At 43.3% G+C, this 22792-nt stretch overlaps 1 protein-coding gene across 2 annotated transcripts; it reads right to left on the reverse strand.

Annotated features, from left to right (window-relative positions):
• Positions 1-645: 645 nt before the first annotated feature.
• LOC142216471 (caspase-3-like) lies at positions 646-21514 on the reverse strand. 2 transcript variants are annotated; one of them, XM_075284336.1, is made up of 9 exons: positions 21441-21514; positions 16602-16925; positions 14224-14326; positions 12273-12405; positions 10638-10693; positions 7285-7359; positions 5841-5970; positions 4188-4680; positions 646-1409 (listed from the first exon to the last, which is right to left on the reverse strand). In XM_075284336.1, exons 2-9 carry the CDS (start codon positions 16904-16906, stop codon positions 1241-1243), a joined length of 1464 nt encoding a protein of 487 aa, XP_075140437.1. In that variant the 5' UTR covers positions 16907-16925; positions 21441-21514; the 3' UTR covers positions 646-1240. The 2 variants fall into 2 exon arrangements, with proteins under 2 accessions (XP_075140437.1, XP_075140438.1); XM_075284337.1 differs by lacking the exon at positions 7285-7359.
• Between the last annotated feature and the right edge of the window lie 1278 nt (positions 21515-22792).

The following is a 22792-nucleotide window of genomic DNA, read 5'->3' on the forward strand; positions in this document are numbered from 1 at the left end:
GTGGCCCCTCCAAACACTATAATGACCTATCGTGGCCCCTTCACATAGTACAATATCTCATAATGGCTCCTCCACACTGTATAATGTCCTACAGTAGCCCCTCCACACAGTATAATGTCCCATAGTGGCCCCTCCATACAATATAATGCCCCATAGTAGCCCCTCCAAACACTATAATGCCCTACTGTGGCCCCTTCACATAGTACAATATCTCATAGTGGCTTTTCCATACTGTATAATGCCTTATAGAGGGCCCTCCACACAGTATAATGTCCCATAGTGGTCCCTCCACACACTATAATGCCCTATAGTGGCCCTTACAAACCTGAAATTTGTGGTGATTTGCCATCCAACCATTATCATACTCTGAGAGGCCCAGGGAGGTAATAAAACATAATAAACAGTGTTACTCACCTTTTCTGGGTCTGGCACCCATCTTCGGACATCTTTATATCTTAAGAGACCTCATGAATGACCTCAGCGCTGGCATAACATCACGTGGGTAACGCAAGCGTCATTTTGCGTCATGAGGCCCAATCACAGGCCTCAGCAGTCTTAGTTTTAGATGTTATTCATGACATCTCTAAGACCAGAAGAGGCTGGAAGAGCCGAATCGGAGCCCAGGTAAGGGGAGTAACACTGTTTATTAGGTTTGTCATCTCCCCTGGGCCTCAGCATGTTATATTGCTTGGTCTGAAGAGACCCCAGAGTATAATGGCAGTTTTGGTTAGGGCTTGTGTGGTCTGAATGAAACTGCTGGATGAACCTCATGCGATGTATTTCACAAGATTTGTCCAACACACAGTCTCAGTGCCGCTGGCGGCCTCCACTCTCACAGTATAGAGCGGGATCTGCTGGGCTACATTCTGCAGCAATAGTCAATGTAATGGCCACTGGGACAGCACAGCAGCCCATATTCTAGTTGCGCCACGGGTAATCCAACCCAATCCGTCCCTGCTGTTTATCACTGTAATGTGCTCTATAACAAAGTCGTGACAATTGAATATACTTGGACAAGGTAATAGACTCTCTTTGAAGGAAATTTACATTATCTACCAGGGTTCCCTTATACAGTGTGGTCGGCGGTATCTGGCATATAATTGCTGGGCTGCCACCATGTTTGATGACCAATGCCTGTATTATTTTACATAGCAGGTTATTAGCTCATGCCAGATTCAGCCAGGTCACATTGTGTATGGGCATTCTTAAGGAATGTTTCTTATACATCACATGATCTGCTTCATTGTTGTCCGCTGGTTGGAGGTGGTAAAATCAGAGTTTTACGTAATTGAGATTGATAGGTTGGCATCTGCTTCACGATCATTATTTCCTTATTTTTTTTTATTTGATAATCTTCTTTTGATATCATGTCTTGCACTTCTGTAAGAATTCTTGTTAAGTCAGTTTTGCTTAAAAATAAAGAGAAAATGCAAATATTAATTTACAACATCGGGGACATAAGACATGCATTACTTATTGAGAAGGTTAAAGTCACAGCCACATCTAAAGTCAATGACCTGCGCTCACATAGGCAAGTTATTCTGTTTTCCTGGCTGCCTTCTGATACATTTCTGTACACCAATGTATTCCTCATTTCCATATCAGAGATGTTCCCTTCCCTATTTATTAGAAGTCAATGCTTTATACACAAGGCAGTTACAATGACACTATCTTAGGTTGGGGCCCACACATTGTATTAAAATATGCGCAGCGGAAAGGCTGCAATTTCCAAAACCGTTGCGTTTTTGTAAATCGCTGGCGGTTTCCCTATAAATATAATTGAAGCAAAAAGTCTATACGGAAAAACTCTGCTGAGTTTCTGTGAAAAGCACTGCGAGAAAAAACGCAATGTGTTTCTGCCACAGTCTTTCCCGCAGTGTTTTTCCACTGTAGCCCACTACATGGAGCCTTAGCCTTAAAGTGATTGTCGAGAATTACCTTTACTGAGTTTGGTGGTCTCGCTCTCGCACTCACTTTTGGAAAAGTGCCAAGGTTGGCACAAAAACGACACTTGTGACTTTAGTTTTAGTGATTTTAGTTGCAAGTGGCATTAAATAGTCACAAGTGGTGCAGGGGATTTCATAAATCTCTCCAATATATATGTGGCTACACAGGTTTAGTCCCCATGCAGATGACCGTGGGGTAGGTCCGTGTGCTACCCTGGTTTTTCCCAGATAGCACACTGACCCACTCATTGTATCGGCCCACACACGTGACCATTTATTAGACGGATCAGTGCACGGACCTGTCCTGTAGACAGAAGACTATGGTATTGCAGCACATTGCACATGGGCTCACTATGTATAATGGGCATAGGTACGGCAACCCCTCAAACCCTGTGATCTTATTGCAGGATGCAAGTGGTGGAAGGAGGAACGATCTTGCCCCAGGACCCCCTGAATTCCGTTGATCATAGAATGTGAGGGGTTAATCCACCTGAGTCGGAGTATCTTACAACTGCTATTCCCAGGTCTTGTCTGCACAATACAGCTGAGTGCTGGAAGTAATGCTGCAGGCGTTAACTACATGCTTAGTGTGACGTATTAGTATGGCACAGAGCGGGAAGGGGTTAAATGTCGTATCCACCTATCTTATATTAATGGCTTTACGATAGATAGTCAATATTAGATTTATGTGGATCTGACATCGGAGACTCCTACAGCTGAGCTGTTCCAGGATAGCAGAAAAACTCCCTGTAATTTTTACATGCTAGGAGCCACTCTGTTCACTTGCCAAATGATGTGAAAGAGCGGGTGTAGGTATGCCTCATATTCCTCTTAGACTCCGAGCTCCTTAGACACAAACAAATCCAATATTTTATAATAAATCTATTCTCAGTATATTTGAAATTTTTATTTATTTATTTTTTTTTAATTAAAAGTGTTTTCCCATTTCAGACATGAATGATATACACCCTGGATATGCCTGGGGTCCCACTTCTGGGACCTAAACATATTTTAAGAATCGTGATCCGGGACCTTTATGCCATAGCAGCTGTGAATGAAGAGGTAGCCATGCAATCCTCTTATCACTTGTATGTGAGCGCACTTATTACACTGTTATCAAAGGCGCACATGCATGGCCCATCTTTACTCATTGCCCCAATCTCGAAATAGGCATGCGTCCCAGAAATAGGACCCTTATCTGTAAGTGACTTTTGGTACATCCTGCGCATATGCCAACAATGTCTGGGATGGGAACGCCTTTTAATTTAATCTCCATTTAAAGAGGATCTGTCAGCAAGTACAAAATGTTAAATGCCATACATACATCATTTGATTCTCGCTGTGGCCCCGATTTTGCTGTCCTGGAAACGCTGTGGCAAAAACTGCAGCGTTTTACATTAACTGGCTAATCCCATTCACACATTGCAGAAAATAATCTGCAAGGGACATGCTGTAATTTCAAAAATGCTCGGGCTTTTGTAAATCGCAGCATGCGAATTATACTTACGGAAACGCTGGTGGTTTCCCTATAGGTATAATGGAAGCAGAAAGTCTGTAGAGGAAAACTCTGCAGACTTTCTGTGAAAAACACTGCAGGAAAAATTGTGATGCGTTATAGTCTGTCCATCCACCTATAAAGGTTCCCGCCTACATTGGGAATCATGTAATCGTCCAGGGGCCATATCTTCTGAACAGTTGGAGGGATTTTCAAAAGAAAAACACCAAATTGTTTAGGTTTACAGCAAGAATGAAATGTGTATTTTATACTCGGTAACAGGTCCTCTTTAAGGGGCATTTACATGGAGGAAGTTGGCGCTGATTCTGGCAGGATAACTCGCGTCAGAATCCACGCGGAAATAAAGCGTCCCATTGACTTCAGTAGATTCTATTTTCCGTGAAAATGGAAATCATTGAAGTCAATGGGAGTTCTTTTTTTCAGCGCTGATTCTGACACGAATTATCGCCAACTTCCTCTAAGTGAATGCCCCCTAAAGCAGTTGCAAAATGGAAGTGTGAAAGTGACGACAGATTGGTGTAGTATGTTATTATGGAAACATATAGGAGTTGTAAAAAGAAAGTGACATTTTTTATCAAGACTATTTGCAATCTTGCTTTTTCAGATCAGATTTTTTAGAAAATAAAGATTGGAATATATATTATTTGCTTACTGTTTCTGCTGAAATATCTGTGAATATACTATGGAAGGAAAGATCTATACCATAGTTTCCGTATTATACTTACAAAAACTGAGGGTCCTGCAAGACTTTGCACAGATTCTGAATATATATAGAGCCGTATATCGGAGACCTTAATGATAGATAATCTTCAACACTGGCAAAAGCTGTTAAGATATCTGCAGTTATTGGAAGGCTTTTAACCATGGTGGCATCTTCATCGTACACGGATGAGCTGCTGTCACTGACGTACTGGGCTCCAGTATCAGATTCATTTCCTTGGCATGCTTGGAAGAAGAAAATTTTGGGTTTCCCAACTAGTGATGAACATTTTTGACCATTAAAATAGCAGGTTAGTTCTTTGATTGACACAGCTTCTCCATCTGTCCCATACACGACCCCTTTACCACCGTGACTTAGTATAAAACACACAAAGCTGTCTCTTTTGGAGTGATCCTCTTTTGCATAAGCTTCTATGGTATAACGGATTTCTATACTAGTAAGATCATTATGTTTCTTTATTTCATAGCCTCGTGAGCCAAAAATTCTGCTTATCTTATCTGTTAGAAAAATACAAGAAAAATGGATAAAAGAAAATTATTAAAAAATATAGATTTAATACATATATGAGTAGTCTAAGAGTCATATCAATAGTCTGATTAAAGAAGTTTTCCGACCTCAGCTTTAGATACAAAAAGCTGTTAAAAATACAGAGTTTTGGGGACTTTGGTAACCACTGTGTTTCCACAGCATTTTGTTCCTGTAGGTCACAACACTTTTGTCATCCTCATAGTTGGGGTAAGCAAACTGTTGTAGCCTTACAGTATCTGAAAGTGTAATATTTCTTGATATAGCCTTTGGATTAAAGGGTTAAACAGAGAACTGCCTCAACCAGTGGCGTAACTAGGAATGGCGGGGCCCCAAGGTGAACATTTGACATATCACCCCCTCCCCCCAAAACCACATTTCTGCACACACTATTATGCCCCATAGTGGCTCCTGCACACAATATTATGCCCCATAGTGGCCCCCGAACGCAGTATTATGCCCCATTTTGGCCCCTGCGCACACTATTATGCCCCATGGTGGCCCCTGCACACAATTTTTTGCCCCATAGTAGCCCCTGCACACACTATTATGCCCCCATAGTGGCCCCTGCACACAGTATTATGCCCCATAGTGACCCCTGAACATACTATTATGCCCCATTGTGGCCCCTGAAAACACTATTATGCCCCATTGTGGCCTCAGAGCCAGGTCTGCTTCGCAGCGCAGGCCCGGCCCACATGATGTCTGAGACATCATCAAACAGACCCGAAGCCTGTTGGAGCACAGTAGAGATAGGTAACAGTGTTTTTTATGTTCCCTCACCTCCCCTGGGCCTCCGTTCATACTCCGGGGTCTGAAAAGACCCCAGGGTATAATGATAGCAATGTTTGTAGGGTTCGTGGCCTTACTTACGGATACCCACATCCGTAGAAGGGGAAGTGCAGGAATCCGTGAGCAGGAGTGGGGATTGGTAAGTAAAGAGGGCCTGTTACCTGCTGGGGTTTCTCCAGTAGGTAATAGCCTATTTAAAAACAAAAAAACCATCAGGGGCCTGCTGAGCCCCCTAATATCCCGGGCCCTGTGGCAGCCGCTATCACTGCTGCCTTGGTAGTTACGCCACTGGCCTCATCAGTTTGTGACCTGATAGGCTCCTTTTAAAGCATTATTTTACCTGAATCATTTTTTGTCCCATCCCTGTCTTTCAAATTGTAGTTCCTTGATCTGGCTTTATTGAAATCGTAATTATTCACAATAACACACCGACCATGAGGAAACTTGTCCAGCTTGTATTCTTCCGATTGCTACAACATGAAATATAATAAAATAAATTTAGATGCTACAGTTTCCTATGGGCTATCAGAAGAATTTAGAAAACTATTACAGGATGTTTCTGTATCTACATGTGACGTTCTGTACGTTCAAAGAATACAAGAAATAAAATAAATAATAACAAAAAACAATAGTTACTAATGTTTCCTTCATCCTGTCCTTGCATTGGAACCAACAATTAGATAGTTATTCAATTAATGCTACACATAACATGAATATTGGTTCATCCTGCCAGCAGGGTCGGACTGGGGTGCCTAGGGCCCACCAGTGGGATTATTTCCAGGGGCCCACCCTACTGCCATATGTAATATCGCCTGTCCAGTTTTTGCCATTATACACGTTTAAAGTGCATTTTCATGCACAATACAGTGTGCAAAACAGCTATGGCTACACTACTACTTCCTTCATGCAACCAAAGATCGCAGTGTCCCTTTGGGACTCTTTCACATTAGTGAATGGAGTCGCATTGGGTCCCTCAGGTTGCAATGTGACTCCATTCACTAACATGAGTGAAAGAATCACAGGACAACACATCTTTGGTTGTATGGCGGAAGTTATAGTGTAGAGATAGCCTTATGCTAGGTTCACAAAAGCAGCAAGCTCTCCGTCATACAGGTCCACCATGGGACCAGAATGATGGAGAGGTGGACTATCAAAATGGCGGTTACACACAGACATTGGCAGACCTCATTAACATATTGAAGTCCGCCAGGTGTCAGCCATTTTCAGGCAGATAAGGGTATGTTCACACATCAGTATGCCATCTGTCCGTTTGAATTCAGTTTGACACTTCAAAACGGACTGATGCACATACTGATTGTATACTGACACCTTTTTATGCTGATAGCAAACGCTCTCCGTCCCCTAGAGGACAGATAAGGGGATTACAAGTAGCAATTGTAAACAGAGTAGAGATCAGTATGTGTATCAGTCCGTTTTGAAGTGTCAAACTGAATTCAAACGGACGGATGGCATACTGATGTGTGAATATATCCTAAGTCTTCAGCGGTTTCTGAAACTTGGATATTGTTATGCTGGAGCTCTAGAAAAGGGCACCAGCATAACAATAGAGTGGGACATTATCTATGGGGTGGGTGGACTACAACTCTCAACAGTTCCAGGGCATCTGGAGCTGCTGGGAGTTGTAGTAATTGAAAGATTTGGGGGCATCTTTCGATTGTCCACCTGAGACAGCGGGGGGATTGGGGGTGCTAGCAGTACCATTACAATAAATCACAACATTACAATAAATACAATGCAGTAATATTTTGTGCAGTAATACTCACAGGAGACGTATTCCCACATTTCCCGTCTCTTCCCTTTGGACCGCCATGACCACTTCTTCCAGCTGTGACTTGACTCTGTAAAGTTTGAAACACAGACATCTTTGACTCCTCACTTCTCCACACATCCAACCCCTATATTATATATATATATATATATATATATATATATCTCACAGCAGCCCCTGCAGCCTATATTATGCCCCACAGTGGCACAATAGACTGGGGGGGCATAATAGAGGTTACAGGGGCCACAGTGGACCCTTCAAGCTCTATTATGCCCCACAGTTGCACATCCATGAACTATTATTATACTCAGGGGTCTTTTCAGACCCTGAGTATAATAATCGGAGCCCCAGGGGAGGTGAGGGAACATAATAAACACTGTTACTCACCTCTCCGGGATCCGATTTTACTCCTAGCAGGCTTTGGGCCTATATGGTAATGTGTCAGACGTCACGTGGTCTGGGATATTACCATATAGGCCCAAAGCCTGTGCTAGCAGTAACATATGGCCCAAAGCCTGTGCTAGCAGTAAAATATAGGCCAAAAGCCTGTGCTAGCAGTAACATATAGGCCCAAAGCCTGTGGTAGCAGTAACAGCCTGTTACCATACAGGCCCAAAGCCTGTGCTCGCAGTAACAGGTTATTACTACTACTACCACAGGCTTCGGGCCTATATGGTACTGCTAGAACAGGCTTCGGGCCTATATGGTAATATTCCAGACCACGTGACGTCTGGGCATTACCATATAGCCCCGAAGCCAACTAGGAGTAACATCGGGTCCCGGAGAGGTAAGTAACATTGTTTATTATGTTCTCTCACCTCCCCTGGGGCTCCAATTATTATACTCGAGGGTCTGAAAAGACCCCTGAGTATAATATTAGCGGCAGTGGGATTGCGGCCTGGCCCGGGCCTATTCACTACCGCCCGCTGCGGCTTAAAGTACAAGGGGAAGCGGGGGCGGCAGTGAGCAGGTCCGGGTTAGTAAATAGGCCGCTGCCTGCTGGTAGATACTCCAGCAGGCAGCGGCCTATTATAAAACAAAAAAAAGTTCTCATACTCACCGACCGCGCGCTGCTGCTCCCGCTGGTGCCGCATCCTCTTCTCTCAGACATCTGTGTATCAGCGTAGGCGGCGTGATGACGCCGCCTACGCTGATACGTAGATGGCTGAACAAGCGCAAGGAGAGCGGTAGCTCTCCTTGCACTGGTTCTTGGGATTAGGGGAGGCGCCCTAAGCGCCTCCCCTAATCCTCCTCTGACATGGGCAGGGGCCCGATTGAAATGTCAGGGGCCCGATCCATCCCCATCAATGGGCTGGATCGGGATGGATTGGGCCCCTGCCTATGCTAAAATAAGCATCAGTATAGTCGGGGCCCGGGGGCCCATCGGGGGATTCCCGATGCTCTGGCGGGCCAGTCCGACCCTGCCTGCCAGAATCACATCTGCTAACTAATGCCTAACAAGACTCAGTATTCTGCCCTCAGTATAAGATTAAGGGTCCATTGATATATAGTTTTTGGTGCTGATTTTGACGCTGAATCACCGTCAGAATCCACGTGGAAAAAAAGCCTCCCATTGACTTCAATGGGTTCCTTTTTCCGCTAGTGCAAAACCGTGTGCCCAAGCGTTCTCCCTGAACGGAGACCTGCATAAAAAAGCAGTTACCTAAGGAAACCCACGGACCCAATAGATTATAATTAGAGATGAGCGAACACTGTTCGGATCAGCCAATTCGAACAGCACGCACCCATAGAAATGAATGGAAACACCTGGCACGTACACTTTGCCGGCGGCCAGTCGCCGTGCCAGGTGCTTCCATTCATTTCTATGGGAGCGTGCTGTTTGGAACGGCTGATCCGAACAGTGTTCACTCATCTCTAATTATAATGGGTCCGTGTCGTTTTCGCTCAGTGAAGTCTTCCAAAGTGCAAAAATAAAGGCAATCTTCACTTGCCTAGAGCACCGGTAGATCATTATTCTCATTTCTTAATAATTCCTGGCAGGCAAGTACTAGGGTGGAATCTAGAATATCCTGTTCTTTGCTACTTGAAGAGGAAGAGGACTTATTTGTATGACAAATTATATTTTTCAGTCGCAGCTTTTCAACTTTTTAGAATGTATTGGTTAAATGGGGTCTTTATGCTCAAAACTGGATATAAAGATAAACACAGCTTGAAATAAGGTTTTCCAGGGCACACTCGATGATCACCATCCACTGTGACATCAACAGGCATTATTATTATTATTATTATTATTATTATTGTTGTTTATATAGCACCATTAATTCCATGGTGCTTTACATTTGGGGGTTACATACAGTACACAGAATATACAGGTAGATATAATACTAACAATGACCGACTGGCACAGTGGGGTAGAGGGCCGTGCCCGTAAGGGCTTACAATCTATGCATGTGCACCAGTGTGTACTGTTTTGGAAAGAGAACTGAGGACAGAGGGCTGACACTAAATTGCACCGCTGACTGAGGCCCAAACTGCAGATTACACCCCCTAAAGCCCCTTTCAGTTCATTTACGTATTTATAAAAGTCAGAATATCGGAGCGGCGGTCTGTAATTAAAGAGGCAGTTTGGAAAACCTTATATGAAGCCCTGCAAGGATTTTTTTTTTTTTTGTTAATCTTTATCTGCAATATTGGGGTGACTTTTTTTTAATAGGGAACAGAAAGAACATTTAATTTTTACACTGTTTATAGACCTGTAAAAATAACTTTCATTTCATTCTACAGGTTGACCTGACTACTGCGATAGCAAATGTGTATAGTTATGTTTATTGTTGCTTCGCGCTATCACACCGTAGAAATATATTTTATGTGTTGTCACATTCCTAGAACCAGAATTATTGAAAAGTAAAGTAGAATAAGTTGTTTTTTTTTAAATTGAATTTACTGATAAATGTGCAACTTTTTGGGGGGATTGAGGAAAAAATATGTTTTTTGGCAAGGGGGTGTTGCACGCTCTACATCGTGTGGTGTAAATATTATATTTTTTCAACAGCTCGGTACGATTGTGACAATATGATGTAAATATTTTTTCTAACATTGAAGCAAAGAAAATAGCTTATAATGATAAATTGCAAGCCTTATGGTCGGGGTCCTCTATCCTGCTGTACCATTTGGTTGCTACATTAGTCTATTGCATTTGTTTTATATTTGTGCATTTTATGTTTTGTATGTAAACCCCTTTTCAATTGTAAAACACGATGGAATAAATGGAGATCTAATATAAATAATAATAGAAGAGGTTCATTTTTGTGGCTCAGACTGGGTTCACACCCTCTGTCGTTCTGGACTGCCGATTAAACTGGTAGTATAACTAATAAAGTTTCTTACATTATTCTGTATGTCGGGTTGGCTGCCACTTACATTCGCACCACCTCTTGACTCTTCTAGAAGAAAAAATACATAGTTAGATAACCTGAAAAAAGTTGTAATATAACACTATTGTCTGCATGTTCGCTTAGGCCATAGCATTTGAAAAGGCTATTCTACTACTACCTATACTCTTTATGTTGTCCCTGCCATTTCTTTTTTAACCCGCATTATTTCTTTATCTAAATTAACCCCACGGGGCACCCTGGGCATTCCCCAGGGCCTCCGAGCACCCCCTCATCATACTTTTAATATCGCCCCTCCACTGCTTGTGCTGTCTTCCCTGCTCCTCACCGGATATTGTGCCGCGCTGTTCAAGTTCAAATCTCAGTTCTCCAGAGAACTACACCAAAATGACCGCTCGGGCATGTGATACTGTGCATATCTGAGTGGCCATTTTGGTGTAGTTCTCTGGAGAACTGAGCATACTAAGCAGTACCAAGTGTAGTACCGAGTACTAAGCAATATGTGCAGTATGCTCACCATATCCTGTGAGGAGGAGGGCAGAGGGAGCACAAGAATTGGAGGGGTGGTATTAAAGTTATGATGTGGGGGGGCTTGGAGGCCCTGGGGAATGCCCAGGGTGCTCTGTGGGGTTAATTAAATAAAGCAGGTTGAAAAGAAACGGCGGGTCAACATAAAGAGTAAAGGTAGTAGTAGAATAGCCTGTTTAAAGGCTATTCAGACATGTGTTTAGTTCAAATCCACTTTTCCCAATGATAGTCTCCCTTTAAAGGGGTTGGCCCAGTTTTAATGTTATCCCTCAGAACATGCTAATAAACTTGGGCCAACCCTTTAAGGGCTAGTTCACATGGGGCAAAATGGTCTTGCGACACCACCCTCCGGACTAGATTCATTCATTGGGCCTAATCTGGAGTGGAAAGCCGCGACGGGATGCCAGTGCACTGCACCGGTATCCCATCGCAGCAACGAAATATGTTCACGCGGAACCCCGTGTGAATTAGCCCTTAAGCATGACTTCCTTCCCCATCAGGGTCAGTGCACAGAGTTTTTTTTGGAGCTGATTTTGAATCTGCCTCTAAATCAGCCTCTAGAAAAAGCCTGACCCTCACTCCAGAAATATTCCTTTTAACTAAAACTGGATGGTAAGTAGCCCCAGGAAATTCTATTACTACTACTTTGGCTATACAGTTACTAATATCCATCCACATAGTCTGTTAGGACATAATGATGAAGAGGATGTTTCTACCATATGAGGCAGAGCAAATTAGAAAGAATATAACCCATTCAGGTATTTCAGTGACCATAGTACATCCTACATTTCCCTTTCAGAGGGACGAGTGCATACAGCTTCATCTAACTGTAGCTGTGAACATGTAATCCAACTCTCCATGTTTTACTTGTGAGGTTCACTTTATTCATGACCAGCGCCGCACCTCTCATGAGGCGACCTGAAGCTACACCAGGGCCCCATCAGGGGCGGCATTTTTACTGACCTAAGCCAGTCCAGGACTGCAGCTTTCTGTCGTCCACCTCAGGCGGCAAAAAGGCTAGGTTCACCCCTGTTCATGACTGTCAGTAAGGTTTCTTATGATGTCATGCGTCGATACATGTATGCTCATAAATCATACATACCTTCTTCATAAGTCTCAATGTTTTTAGCAAGATCTGCTCGTCCAATTTCATGCAAATAACTTTTCAGTATTTGCAAAATATCTTCTGGGTTTTTTTGTTTTTCCATTTCTGAAAGGACGGCCATCATGCATTTCTATGTGAGAGGACAAATGAGAGAACAGAAATGTGCAAGTTAGTTCAAGAATGTGCTAAGACCTAGGACCCATGTACACTTATCAATCTGTCCAATTTTTTACCTCCTAGCAAGGCATAAAATAATAAACTCTGGGGCAGATTTATGGAATACTGGCTAAAAGCTAAAGAGCGCAAACTGTCACGAAACTCGTCTGCACCAGATTTGTCACAGTGTTTGATGCTATTTGATAAATCTGGCATATTCCTATATACATCCTATTAGTTGCCTTAAAAGTTCTTGGCACATTTCTGATGCACAGAGGTGCAACTTAGGCCAGTCTGGGGCCAATCTGCCCAATAGTGTTTATTATAAAATAAAAACCCAAAAAAACAGAAACACCCCATTTATTAACCCCTAAGGAATTCAGTCTATTTCGGGTCTTAAGGCCCAACCCTATTTCACGATATTTGATGTGCTACTTTATGCAAGAATATCTTTATAATTCAGTTAACTAGGTTTCCGTGTGGAGCAATGATCTGGGGTATAATGATTGAAGGACCAGAGGAGGTGAGATTAACATAAAAAACACAGTTACTTACCTCTCCTGCCTCCAGAAGTCTTCAGGCCTACTTGTGCGATGTCCCAGATGTCATATGTGCTGGGCTTGCGTCCTTATGCTCAAGTGACGTCTCTTCTATCATTGAAGATGGCTGACATCAGCAGGGAGTGTGCCGGAGCCCAGGAGAGGTAATATTTGTATCCTCTCCTTGGTCTCTGATTATTATACTCTGGGGTCTGAAAAGACCCCAGAGTATAATAATTGTTCATGGGTGGTCCACAACAGGGCATAATACTGTGAACAAGGGCCACTATGGGACATAATACCGTACTGTGTTCTGTGTGCATAGGCAATAATACTGTGTGAAGGGGCCACTATGGGACATAATACTGTGTACATGGGCCACTATGGGACATAATAATGTGTGCATGGGCCACTATGGGACATAATACTGCGTGATGGGGCCACTATGGGGCATAATACTGTATACAGGGGCCACTATTGGGGATAATACTGTGTGCTGGGGCCACTATGGGGCATAATACTGTTTGCAGGAGCTACTATGGGGCATAATACTGTATACAGGGGCCACTATGGGGGATAATACTGTGTGCAGGGGCCACTATGGGGCATAATACTGTTTGCAGGAGCCACTATGGGGCATAATACTGTATACAGGGGCCATTATGGGGGATAATACTGTGTGCTGGGGCCACTATGGGGCATAATACTGTGTACTGTGTGCATAGGCAATAATACTGTGTGCATGGGCCATCAGGGTGCATAGGCCAATATGGGACATAATAATGTGTGCATGGGCCACTATGTGACATAATACTGTGTTCAGGGGCCACTATGGGGCATAATACTGTGTGCAGGGGCCACTATGGGGCATAATACTTTTTGCAGGGGCCACTATGGGGCATAATACTGTTTGCAGGGGCCACTATGGGGCATAATACTGTGTGCAGGGGTCACTATGGGGCATAATACTGTGTGCAGGGGTCACTATGGGGAATAATAGTGCGTGTAGGAATGCGGGGAGGGAGGGCCATGTCAAAAGTCCGCCACAGGGCCCCGACATTCCTAGTTATGCCACTGGTTCTAAACATGTTAAACAAGGCTCGGGTATCACAATAACTAAAGAAGACCAGAGTCTATATAGTATATAAACATTATAGCAGACCTCAGATGCCATTGTCACAAGCTCTGCATGTGTAGTTACTGTGTGTTTGCATTTGTGTGAACATAAAACTTTAAAATCCAAAATATCTTACTTCATTAAATTCAGCAAAATTCGCAAACTTAACTTGCAAGAGATACACAATTTCCTCAGTTTGTGTTGTGCCTATATTTCTAGAAATATTATAAAGCAGGAGCCTGTGAGTAAACAAGAATAGGATTAGGCACTTTTCAATACATTTAAAATGACAACAAAATTTAATGGGGAAAAAAATAAATCAATGGAAAAGGTATGGACATTCAATGCAAATAGGTTCCCTGGTCTGTACTGAAACATATGTTACCCTTACTGTGACTGCGGCTGGGCTGGATGGGACGTCCTTGCGGTCTAATTCACATCAATTGGAGCACCGAAGATAGCTGAGAGCTGTACTTTGGCTCCTTTAGGGGGAGTTCACACGGAGTATTCTGGCTCGTCATTTGGTCCGTAGACGCCGCGGGAGGATTTGCGGGCCGTATACGCTCTCATTGTTTTCAATGGGAGTCGGTACCATACATGCGGCGCTATTTTGCGGCCGTGATTTTGCGGCGGCCACAAAATAGCGCCGCGTGTACGGTACCGGCTCCCATTGAATACAATGGGAGCGTATATGGCCCGCAAATCCTCCCGCGGCGTCTACGGACCAAATGACGAGCCAGAATACTCCGTGTGAACTCCCCCTCAAGGAAAATGGGAGCAGGAGCTTTTTGTAAGTGGGCCTCCCATATAATTTAATTTCCCCTTAACAAGCTCCACATAAGGCCCACGGATCAAGTGGGACAGTACCACATACAGTGACATGCAAAAGTATTCATACCTCTTGAACTTTTTCACATTTTGTCACCTTACAACCTCAAACTTAAATATGTTTTATTGAGATTTTAAGTGATAGATGGTAGATTTTAGATAATACATGGTTTTCAAAATTTTGATCAAAAAAAATCTGAAAAGTTTGACGTGCAAAAGTATTCAGCGCCCTGTACTCTGATACCCCTAAATAAAATCCAGTGTGCACAATTGCCTTCAGAAGTCACTTCATTAATTAATAGATTGCAGCTGGGTGTAATTTAGTTTCTTTCTAAATACACCTGTCCAGTGGTTTGTTATAGAACACTAGTGAACAAACAGCATCATGAAGACCAAGGAACTCATCAGACAGGTCAGAAATAAAGTTGTGGAGAAGTTTAAGGCAGGGTTAGATTATAAAATCGTATCACAATCTTTGAGCATCCCAAAGAGTACTGTTCATTTCCAAGGAGCACTGTAGGGACAAAAAAGCTGCTCAGAGTTGTGGGAAGATAGATTGAGCTAAATACAAGGCAATCCTGGAAGAAAACCTGTTGGATGCTGCAAAAGACTTGAGACTTGGATTGAGATTCACCTTCCAGCAAGACAATGACCCTAAACATAAAGCCAGAACAACAGTGAAATGGTTTAGATCAATGAATATTCTTGTGTTAGAATGGCCCAGTCAAATTCTAGACCTAAATCCCATTGAACATCTGTGGCAAGACATGAAAATTGCTGTTCACAGACGTCTCCATCCAATCTGGCTGAGCCTGAGCTATTTTGCAAAGAAAAATGGGCAAAAATCTTAGTCTCTAGGTGTGCAAAGCTGGTAGAGAAATACCCCAAAAGACTTCCAGCTGTAATTGCAGCAAAAGATGGCTCTACAAAGTATTGATATAGGGGGCTGAATACTTTTGCACGTCATACTTTTATTTGATTAAAATTTTGATCATTTTCTCTCCACTTCACAATTATCTGCAACCTTGTGTTGGTTATCACTCACAACCTCAATAAAAATACATTTACAAATGGCCGCTTGCACAGTATTGTTAGCGGCCGTTTTCCTGTGACCTGTGAGCCTGCGCAGTCTTCTCTGCTCAAGGCCCGAGGCCTAGAAGTTACGAGCCTGCACTGGAAGAAGACATTCAAGATGACGCTGCGGACAAATAAGGAGGTGGCGCCGGAGACACTTTTCTGGCAGCGGTGGGGACGCCCCCATCGCTGTTTGAGCGCTGGGGCCCGCCCCATTTCTGCGAGAGAACTCATTTACATACCGGTAAAAAACGGTATTTCTAAGTAACAGCGCAGCAGAGACCACGTCTAAAGGTAAGAGACGAATAGCCTTTCTAAAGGCTATTCCGACGTCTTATCCCCCCCCCCCCAAAAAAAAAGAAAAAAAAAAGGTTTTAATGGTAGAATCCCTTTAAATACAATGATGGAACACAGAGCCCTCAGCACCTTTCAGGCTTTGAGGAGACACTATATGATATTAATTATGTGGCGTCCATGCCGCTTAATCAATGGCCACCTACACGCACACAGCTTTGCACGTGACCTTGAAGATCTTAATGGTTTCATACAGTAGATCTGCCTAGTGGTTAGTGTGAAAGACATGTCTACACGTAACTTGGAACTTTGCCTTACCTGTATGGAGAAATATGCTTGAAGGATTTTTCAAGGCCTTTCCCTTCGGTTTCTGTAATCTTTAGTTTATTTATTAAGATATCTTTTCTGCTTATTCTGTTCAGAAGCTCTTTAAGAAAATCCAAATTGTCTTTTGAGAGAAGGTTTTTTTGAATCAGAATTTTAAACAGATCCAACCCTTTCTTTATGCTCTCCTTTTCTCCTTCACTTAAATTCTTTCCACATAAAAAGACCATGTCCGATAAATTCTTTGTAGCAAGTTCCTTACTGATGTTCAGTAGAGTTGTATGGAAAGCTTCATCCATGTCAGGTGTGAATATAATACTAAAAGTAAAAATAAAATGATATATAATATTAAATATTTCATAGAAAGCATGCTTATGTAACCGTAAGGCTTCAAAGTTTTTTTTTTTTTTTTTTTGTTTTTTTTTTTATTAAAGGGAGTCTATAAGCAGCACATTGATTATAAACCTAATCCCAGAGGAGAGTCTACAGTTTCCAAATATGCCTCTGTTATTTAGCTTTGGAGCCCCTTTTTCAGGTAAGGCACTGTATTATTTATATGCTAATAATGGGAGAAGTGCTCTGGGGCATGTCTTAGTTTATCTGGGTTTTAATATCAGCTGTAAATTCCCAGACAAAGCATTTTTACTCTCATTTGCTTATCAATAACAATTTACATAAAAATAGGGCTCCAAAACGGAATAACAGAGGCATATTTGGAAACTGCAGGGCCCCCACCGATCAGCTGTTACACAGAGCAGCTTCTATACAGAGAAACAGAGACGGCAGCATATAGCAACTCTGCCTCTGTTCACCTCTATAGATAGCCCAGTCGCTCAAAGGATAACATCAGTATGGCGTTTGCATGTTTCCCCTGTGTTTGTGTGGGTTTCTTCTGGATACTCAGATTCCTCTCACACTCCAAAGATATACTGATACTAGGAATTTAGATGGTGGGCCCTACAACGACTGGTGATGACCAGCAGGGTCGGACTGGCCCGCCGGAGCACCGGGGGATCCCCCGGTGGGCCCCCGGGCCCGGACTATACTGCTAATCATTTTAGCATAGGCTGGGGCCCGATCGGGCCCCTGCCTATGCTAAAATGATTTCAATCAGGCCCCTGCCCATGTCAGAGGAGGATTAGGGGAGGCGCTTAGGGCGCCTCCCCTAATCCTAAGAACCAGCGCAAGGAGAGCTACTGATCTCCTTGCGCTTGTTCAGCCATCTACGTACCAGCGTAGGCGTCGTCATCACGCCGCCTACGCTGATACACAGACGTCTGACAGAAGAGGATGCGGCAGCAGCGGGAGCAGCAGAGCGCGGTCGGACGGTAAGTATAATAACTTTTTTTTTTTGTTTTATAATAGGCCGCTGCCTGCTGGAGTATCTACCAGCAGGCAGCGGCCTATTTACCAACCCGGACCTGCTCACTGCCGCCCCCGCTTCCCCTTGTACTTTAGGCCGTGGCGGGCGGTAGTGAATAGGCCCGGGCCAGGCCGCGATCCCACTACCGCTAATATTATACTCAGGGGTCTTTTCAGACCCCCGAGTATAATAATCGGGGCCCCAGGGGAGGTGAGGGAACATAATAAACAGTGTTACTCACCTCTCCGGGATCCGGTGTTACTCCTAGCTGGCTTCGGGGCTATATGTTAATGCCCAGACGTCACGTGGTCTGGAATATTACCATATAGGCCCGAAGCCTGTTCTAGCAGTAACATATAGGCCCGAAGCCTGTTCTAGCAGTAACATATAGGCCCGAAGCCTGTGGTAGTAGCAATAGCCTGTTACTGCGAGCACAGGCTTTGGGCCTGTATGGTAACAGGCTGTTACTGCTACCACAGGCTTTGGGCCTATATGTTACTGCTAGCTCAGGCTTTGGGCCTATATGGTAATATCCCAGACCACGTGACGTCTGACACATTACCATATAGGCCCGAAGCCTGCTAGGAGTAACATCAGATCCCGGAGAGGTGAGTAACAGTGTTTATTATGTTCTCTCACCTCTCCTGGGGCTCCGATTATTATACTCAGGGTCTGAAAAGACCCCCGAGTATAATAATAGTTCATGGGTGTGCAACTGTGGGGCATAATAGAGCTTGAAAGGTCCACTGTGGCCCCTGTAACCTCTATTATGCCCTACAGTGGCCCCCCTGCAACCTCTATTATGCCCCACAGTCTATTGTGCCACCGTGGGGCATAATATAGGCTGCAGGGGCTGCTGTGATATATATATATATATATATATATATATATATATATATACATATATATTACATATATATATATATATATATATATATATATATATATGGTGTGGAGGTGTGGAGAAGTGAGGAGTCAAAGATGTCTGTGTTTCAAACTTTACAGAGTCAAGTCACAGCTGGAAGAAGTGGTCATGGCGGTCCAAAGGGAAGAGACGGGAAATGTGGGAAGACGTCTCCTGTGAGTATTACTGCACAAAATATTACTGCATTGTATTTATTGTAATGTTGTGATTTATTGTAATGGTACTGCTAGCACCCCCAATCCCCCCGCTGTCTGAGGTGGACAATCGAAAGATGCCCCCAAATCTTTCAATTACTACAACTCCCAGCAGCTCCAGATGCCCTGGAACTGTTGAGAGTTGTAGTCCACCCACCCCATAGATGATGTCCCACTCTATTGTTATGCTGGTGCCCTTTTCTAGAGCTCCAGCATAACAATATCCAAGTTTCAGAAACGCTGAGGACTTAGGGTATGTTCACACATCAGTATGCCATCCGTCCGTTTGAATTCAGTTTGACACTTCAAAACGGACTGATACACATACTGATCTCTACTCTGTTTACAATTGCTACTTGTAATCCCCTTATCTGTCCTCTAGGGGACGGAGAGCGTTTGCTATCAGCATAAAAAGGTGTCAGTATACAATCAGTATGTGCCTCAGTCCGTTTTGAAGTGTCAAACTGAATTCAAACGGACGGATGGCATACTGATGTGTGAACATACCCTTATCTGCCTGAAAATGGCTGACACCTGGCGGACTTCAATATGTTAATGAGGTCTGCCAATGTCTGTGTGTAACCGCCATTTTGATAGTCCACCTCTCCGTCATTCTGGTCCCATTGTGGACCTGTATGACGGAGAGCTTGCCGCTGTTGTGAACCTAGCATAAGGCTATGGCTACACTATAACTTTTGTCATACAACCAAAGATGTCGCCCTGTGATTCTTTCACTCATGTTAGTGAATGGAGTCACATTGCAACCTGAGGGACCCAATGCGACTCCATTCACTAATGTGAAAGAGTCCCAAAGGGACACTGCGATCTTTGGTTGCATGAAGGAAGTAGTAGTGTAGCCATAGCTGTTTTGCACACTGTATTGTGCATGAAAATGCACTTTAAACGTGTATAATGGCAAAAACTGGACGGGCGATATTACATATGGCAGTAGGGTGGGCCCCTGGAAATAATCCCACTGGTGGGCCCTAGGCACCCCAGTCCGACCCTGATGACCAGTGACTGTCTCTCTGCTGTGATTGTCATCATGTCTTCTCTTTATCTAAAACTGAATCTTTCAAAAATGCTGTGGAGCATTATACTGTGTGGGGACTCTGGGGAGCATTATACTGGGGACTATGGGGAGTATCATACTGTGTGGGGCCATGGTGGAGAATTACTCTGTGGTGGGGAGCTGGTTCTGCGCAGCATAATATACTGTTTGAGGCTATTGTTAGGTATTATACGGTGTGAAACTTTAGGAAGCTTTTTATATCATGTGTGGGCCACGGTGGCGCATTTTATACCATGTGAGGCCACTGTGGGAGGGGGGGGGGCACAGGGGAGCATTTCATACTGTGTGTGGTTACTTTGGAGTATTACACTGTTGGGGGCACTATGGAGCATTAAACTGTGGGGTGGAGGGGCTCAATATTCCAAATGGCAGCCCTGTGTGCTATGCCTAAACCACAGATCTCTCACTGAAATCTTGTGCATACATAGGGTTCCCATGGCCATGTCATTCTCCATACAGTACTGTGCATTAATCGGCTATGAAGCTATTGGGGCATGCACAGTACTATAGGGGTGATGATACTGGGAAAATACTGGCCAGATAGTCAGCACATATGTAAGGTAATAAGTAAAGGAGCCTTGATGTATGAAGATGTTGGGTGGGCTCCTAGAACAAGTTCTTCTGATGGGCCCTAGGCTCTTCAGAAATGAATGAGTAGCACAATGTTTGTGCCTGGTGGAGGATCCAGTGGTTGGACATCCACAAATCTACAACGTATCCTCTCTCATGTGGATTAGGAATAAGCTGTGTGGTCAAACCTCTCGCTGGACTATAACTTCCTGGAAAAATATACAATCTGTTTTTTTTAAAACGGGCACCCAAACATTGGCGCCATGCCAGTCACTTGTGTCTTATACTACCCACATCTGCACCCCTCCTCATTTCATAGATTAAGGTTCACGTCGTCTTTTTTCAGTATTTGTCTACTGACATATTTTAGGAGTCTGGAATCAGAAGAACACCAAGGGCAGCACAACAACTACGTGACATCTATATCTGGACGCAGGAGTGTTGTAAAAAGATGAATGCTTTCCGCTCTGTAACACAGGAATACATTACAGTGAAGCCTCTTTAAGACCACCCAAAATTGCAATCAAAAGTTGTCTTCTCCGACCACACAGTTGCCACATGCTGTCGCCCTGCAAGTTTCACTTTCTATTTCTAACAAGCATTGTTTTTCACTTAAACACAATGTAAAGCATGTACAATTTACCAGATATAGGCTATAGAGAGTAATGTTTCAAGCAAAGACATACAGTATATATTTAACTTTACTTACTTTTATGACTTTTCCTGGACGTGTAAGGATTTCTTCCTAACTCGGAAGTCCTTGGCTTACTGTTAACATGTATCAGTGTTTGTACAAGTGGAAGGAACGCCCTTCTGCTCACATCCGTCTCCTCCCTTTTTCTAATGGTTCTTCCTCCCAGTACTTTCTAGGAATTCTGTAATACATATCCCAGACAAGATGGAGGATCACATAGATGATAACTCACACATGTTTCACTAATACGATGTTACGGTTTAGTGTAAATAGAGATCTACAAGATCTAAGAAAATAAAGTATGCTTTAATGTACTTATAACCGTTCCCTGTTTATCCTCTTGCTAGAGGTCAAATATTTTTGTTACACTCAATGCACTGTGTTATGGAGCTGTGTCTAGTCTAGATAATCCTCTGAGCAACGCAGATTTCTCTCCTGTCCTGATGGTTTGCTATAGCAGTTTAGTTTCTTCTTGTTACTGCCTATTTCTTTCCATGTTTAGTAAATATTTTTGGGTGAATGATAACACATATTCTGCAAAAAAGTGCGCAAAAGTAACAGCACCTGCGAAGAATGATACAGCTTGCAAATATATTGATACAAAAACAACTTATTTTTATCATTAACCTTTTTCCACATATTTATTAGAGAGGGGCGATCCTCTCAAGATTTGTTTTTCGTCTTCGGGACGGTGGGGGGACTTGATGCTATGGGGGCAACCTGAGGGGAACATACTCTAGGGACAACCTGGGAGGTGGTGGTCATAATACTGTGGGGGCAAACTGAGGCGGACATGACAGCGTGAGGGCAACTTGGGGATGGAGAATACATGACACTGTGGGAGTAACCATGGAGGTGGGGGATACGAATCTGTGGGGGAAACCTGGAGGGGGCATAAAAGTTTGGGGGCAACATGGAAGGGTGCATTAGCCACTAAGGGAGTTATACTATGTGGGGGCCTTCGAGGAGGCATTAGAATAGGTCAGGTATTGCTAGTTGGTGCTAATGAGGGGGAGGGGGCGATTATGAAACCCTTGCACAGGGTCCACCGATGTGTTAAAATGGCCCTGATTTGGAGGTGTACAAATAAAAATAAACATAAGTTATCAAAAAAGTGACATATCACTTATCATATTTGTGTCTATGTATGACCATTCAGTGCCATATACTCTATAGACCAAACTTTGTACAATTTGCACCAGCATTTTCCCAAGAATCTTTGTGATGTTGATTGTATAGTATGTGGGTGTCCAAAAAAACAAACAAACAAGATTAAGGATCTTTTGCTGCTATTTGTCCTTTTGTTTAATATCTTTTCAGACCCCAGAGTATAATAATTGAAGACCCAGGGGGAGAAAAACATAAAA

This window comes from Leptodactylus fuscus, chromosome 8 (assembly GCF_031893055.1).
Source record: "Leptodactylus fuscus isolate aLepFus1 chromosome 8, aLepFus1.hap2, whole genome shotgun sequence".
NCBI classification, from domain to species: Eukaryota; Metazoa; Chordata; class Amphibia; order Anura; family Leptodactylidae; genus Leptodactylus; species Leptodactylus fuscus.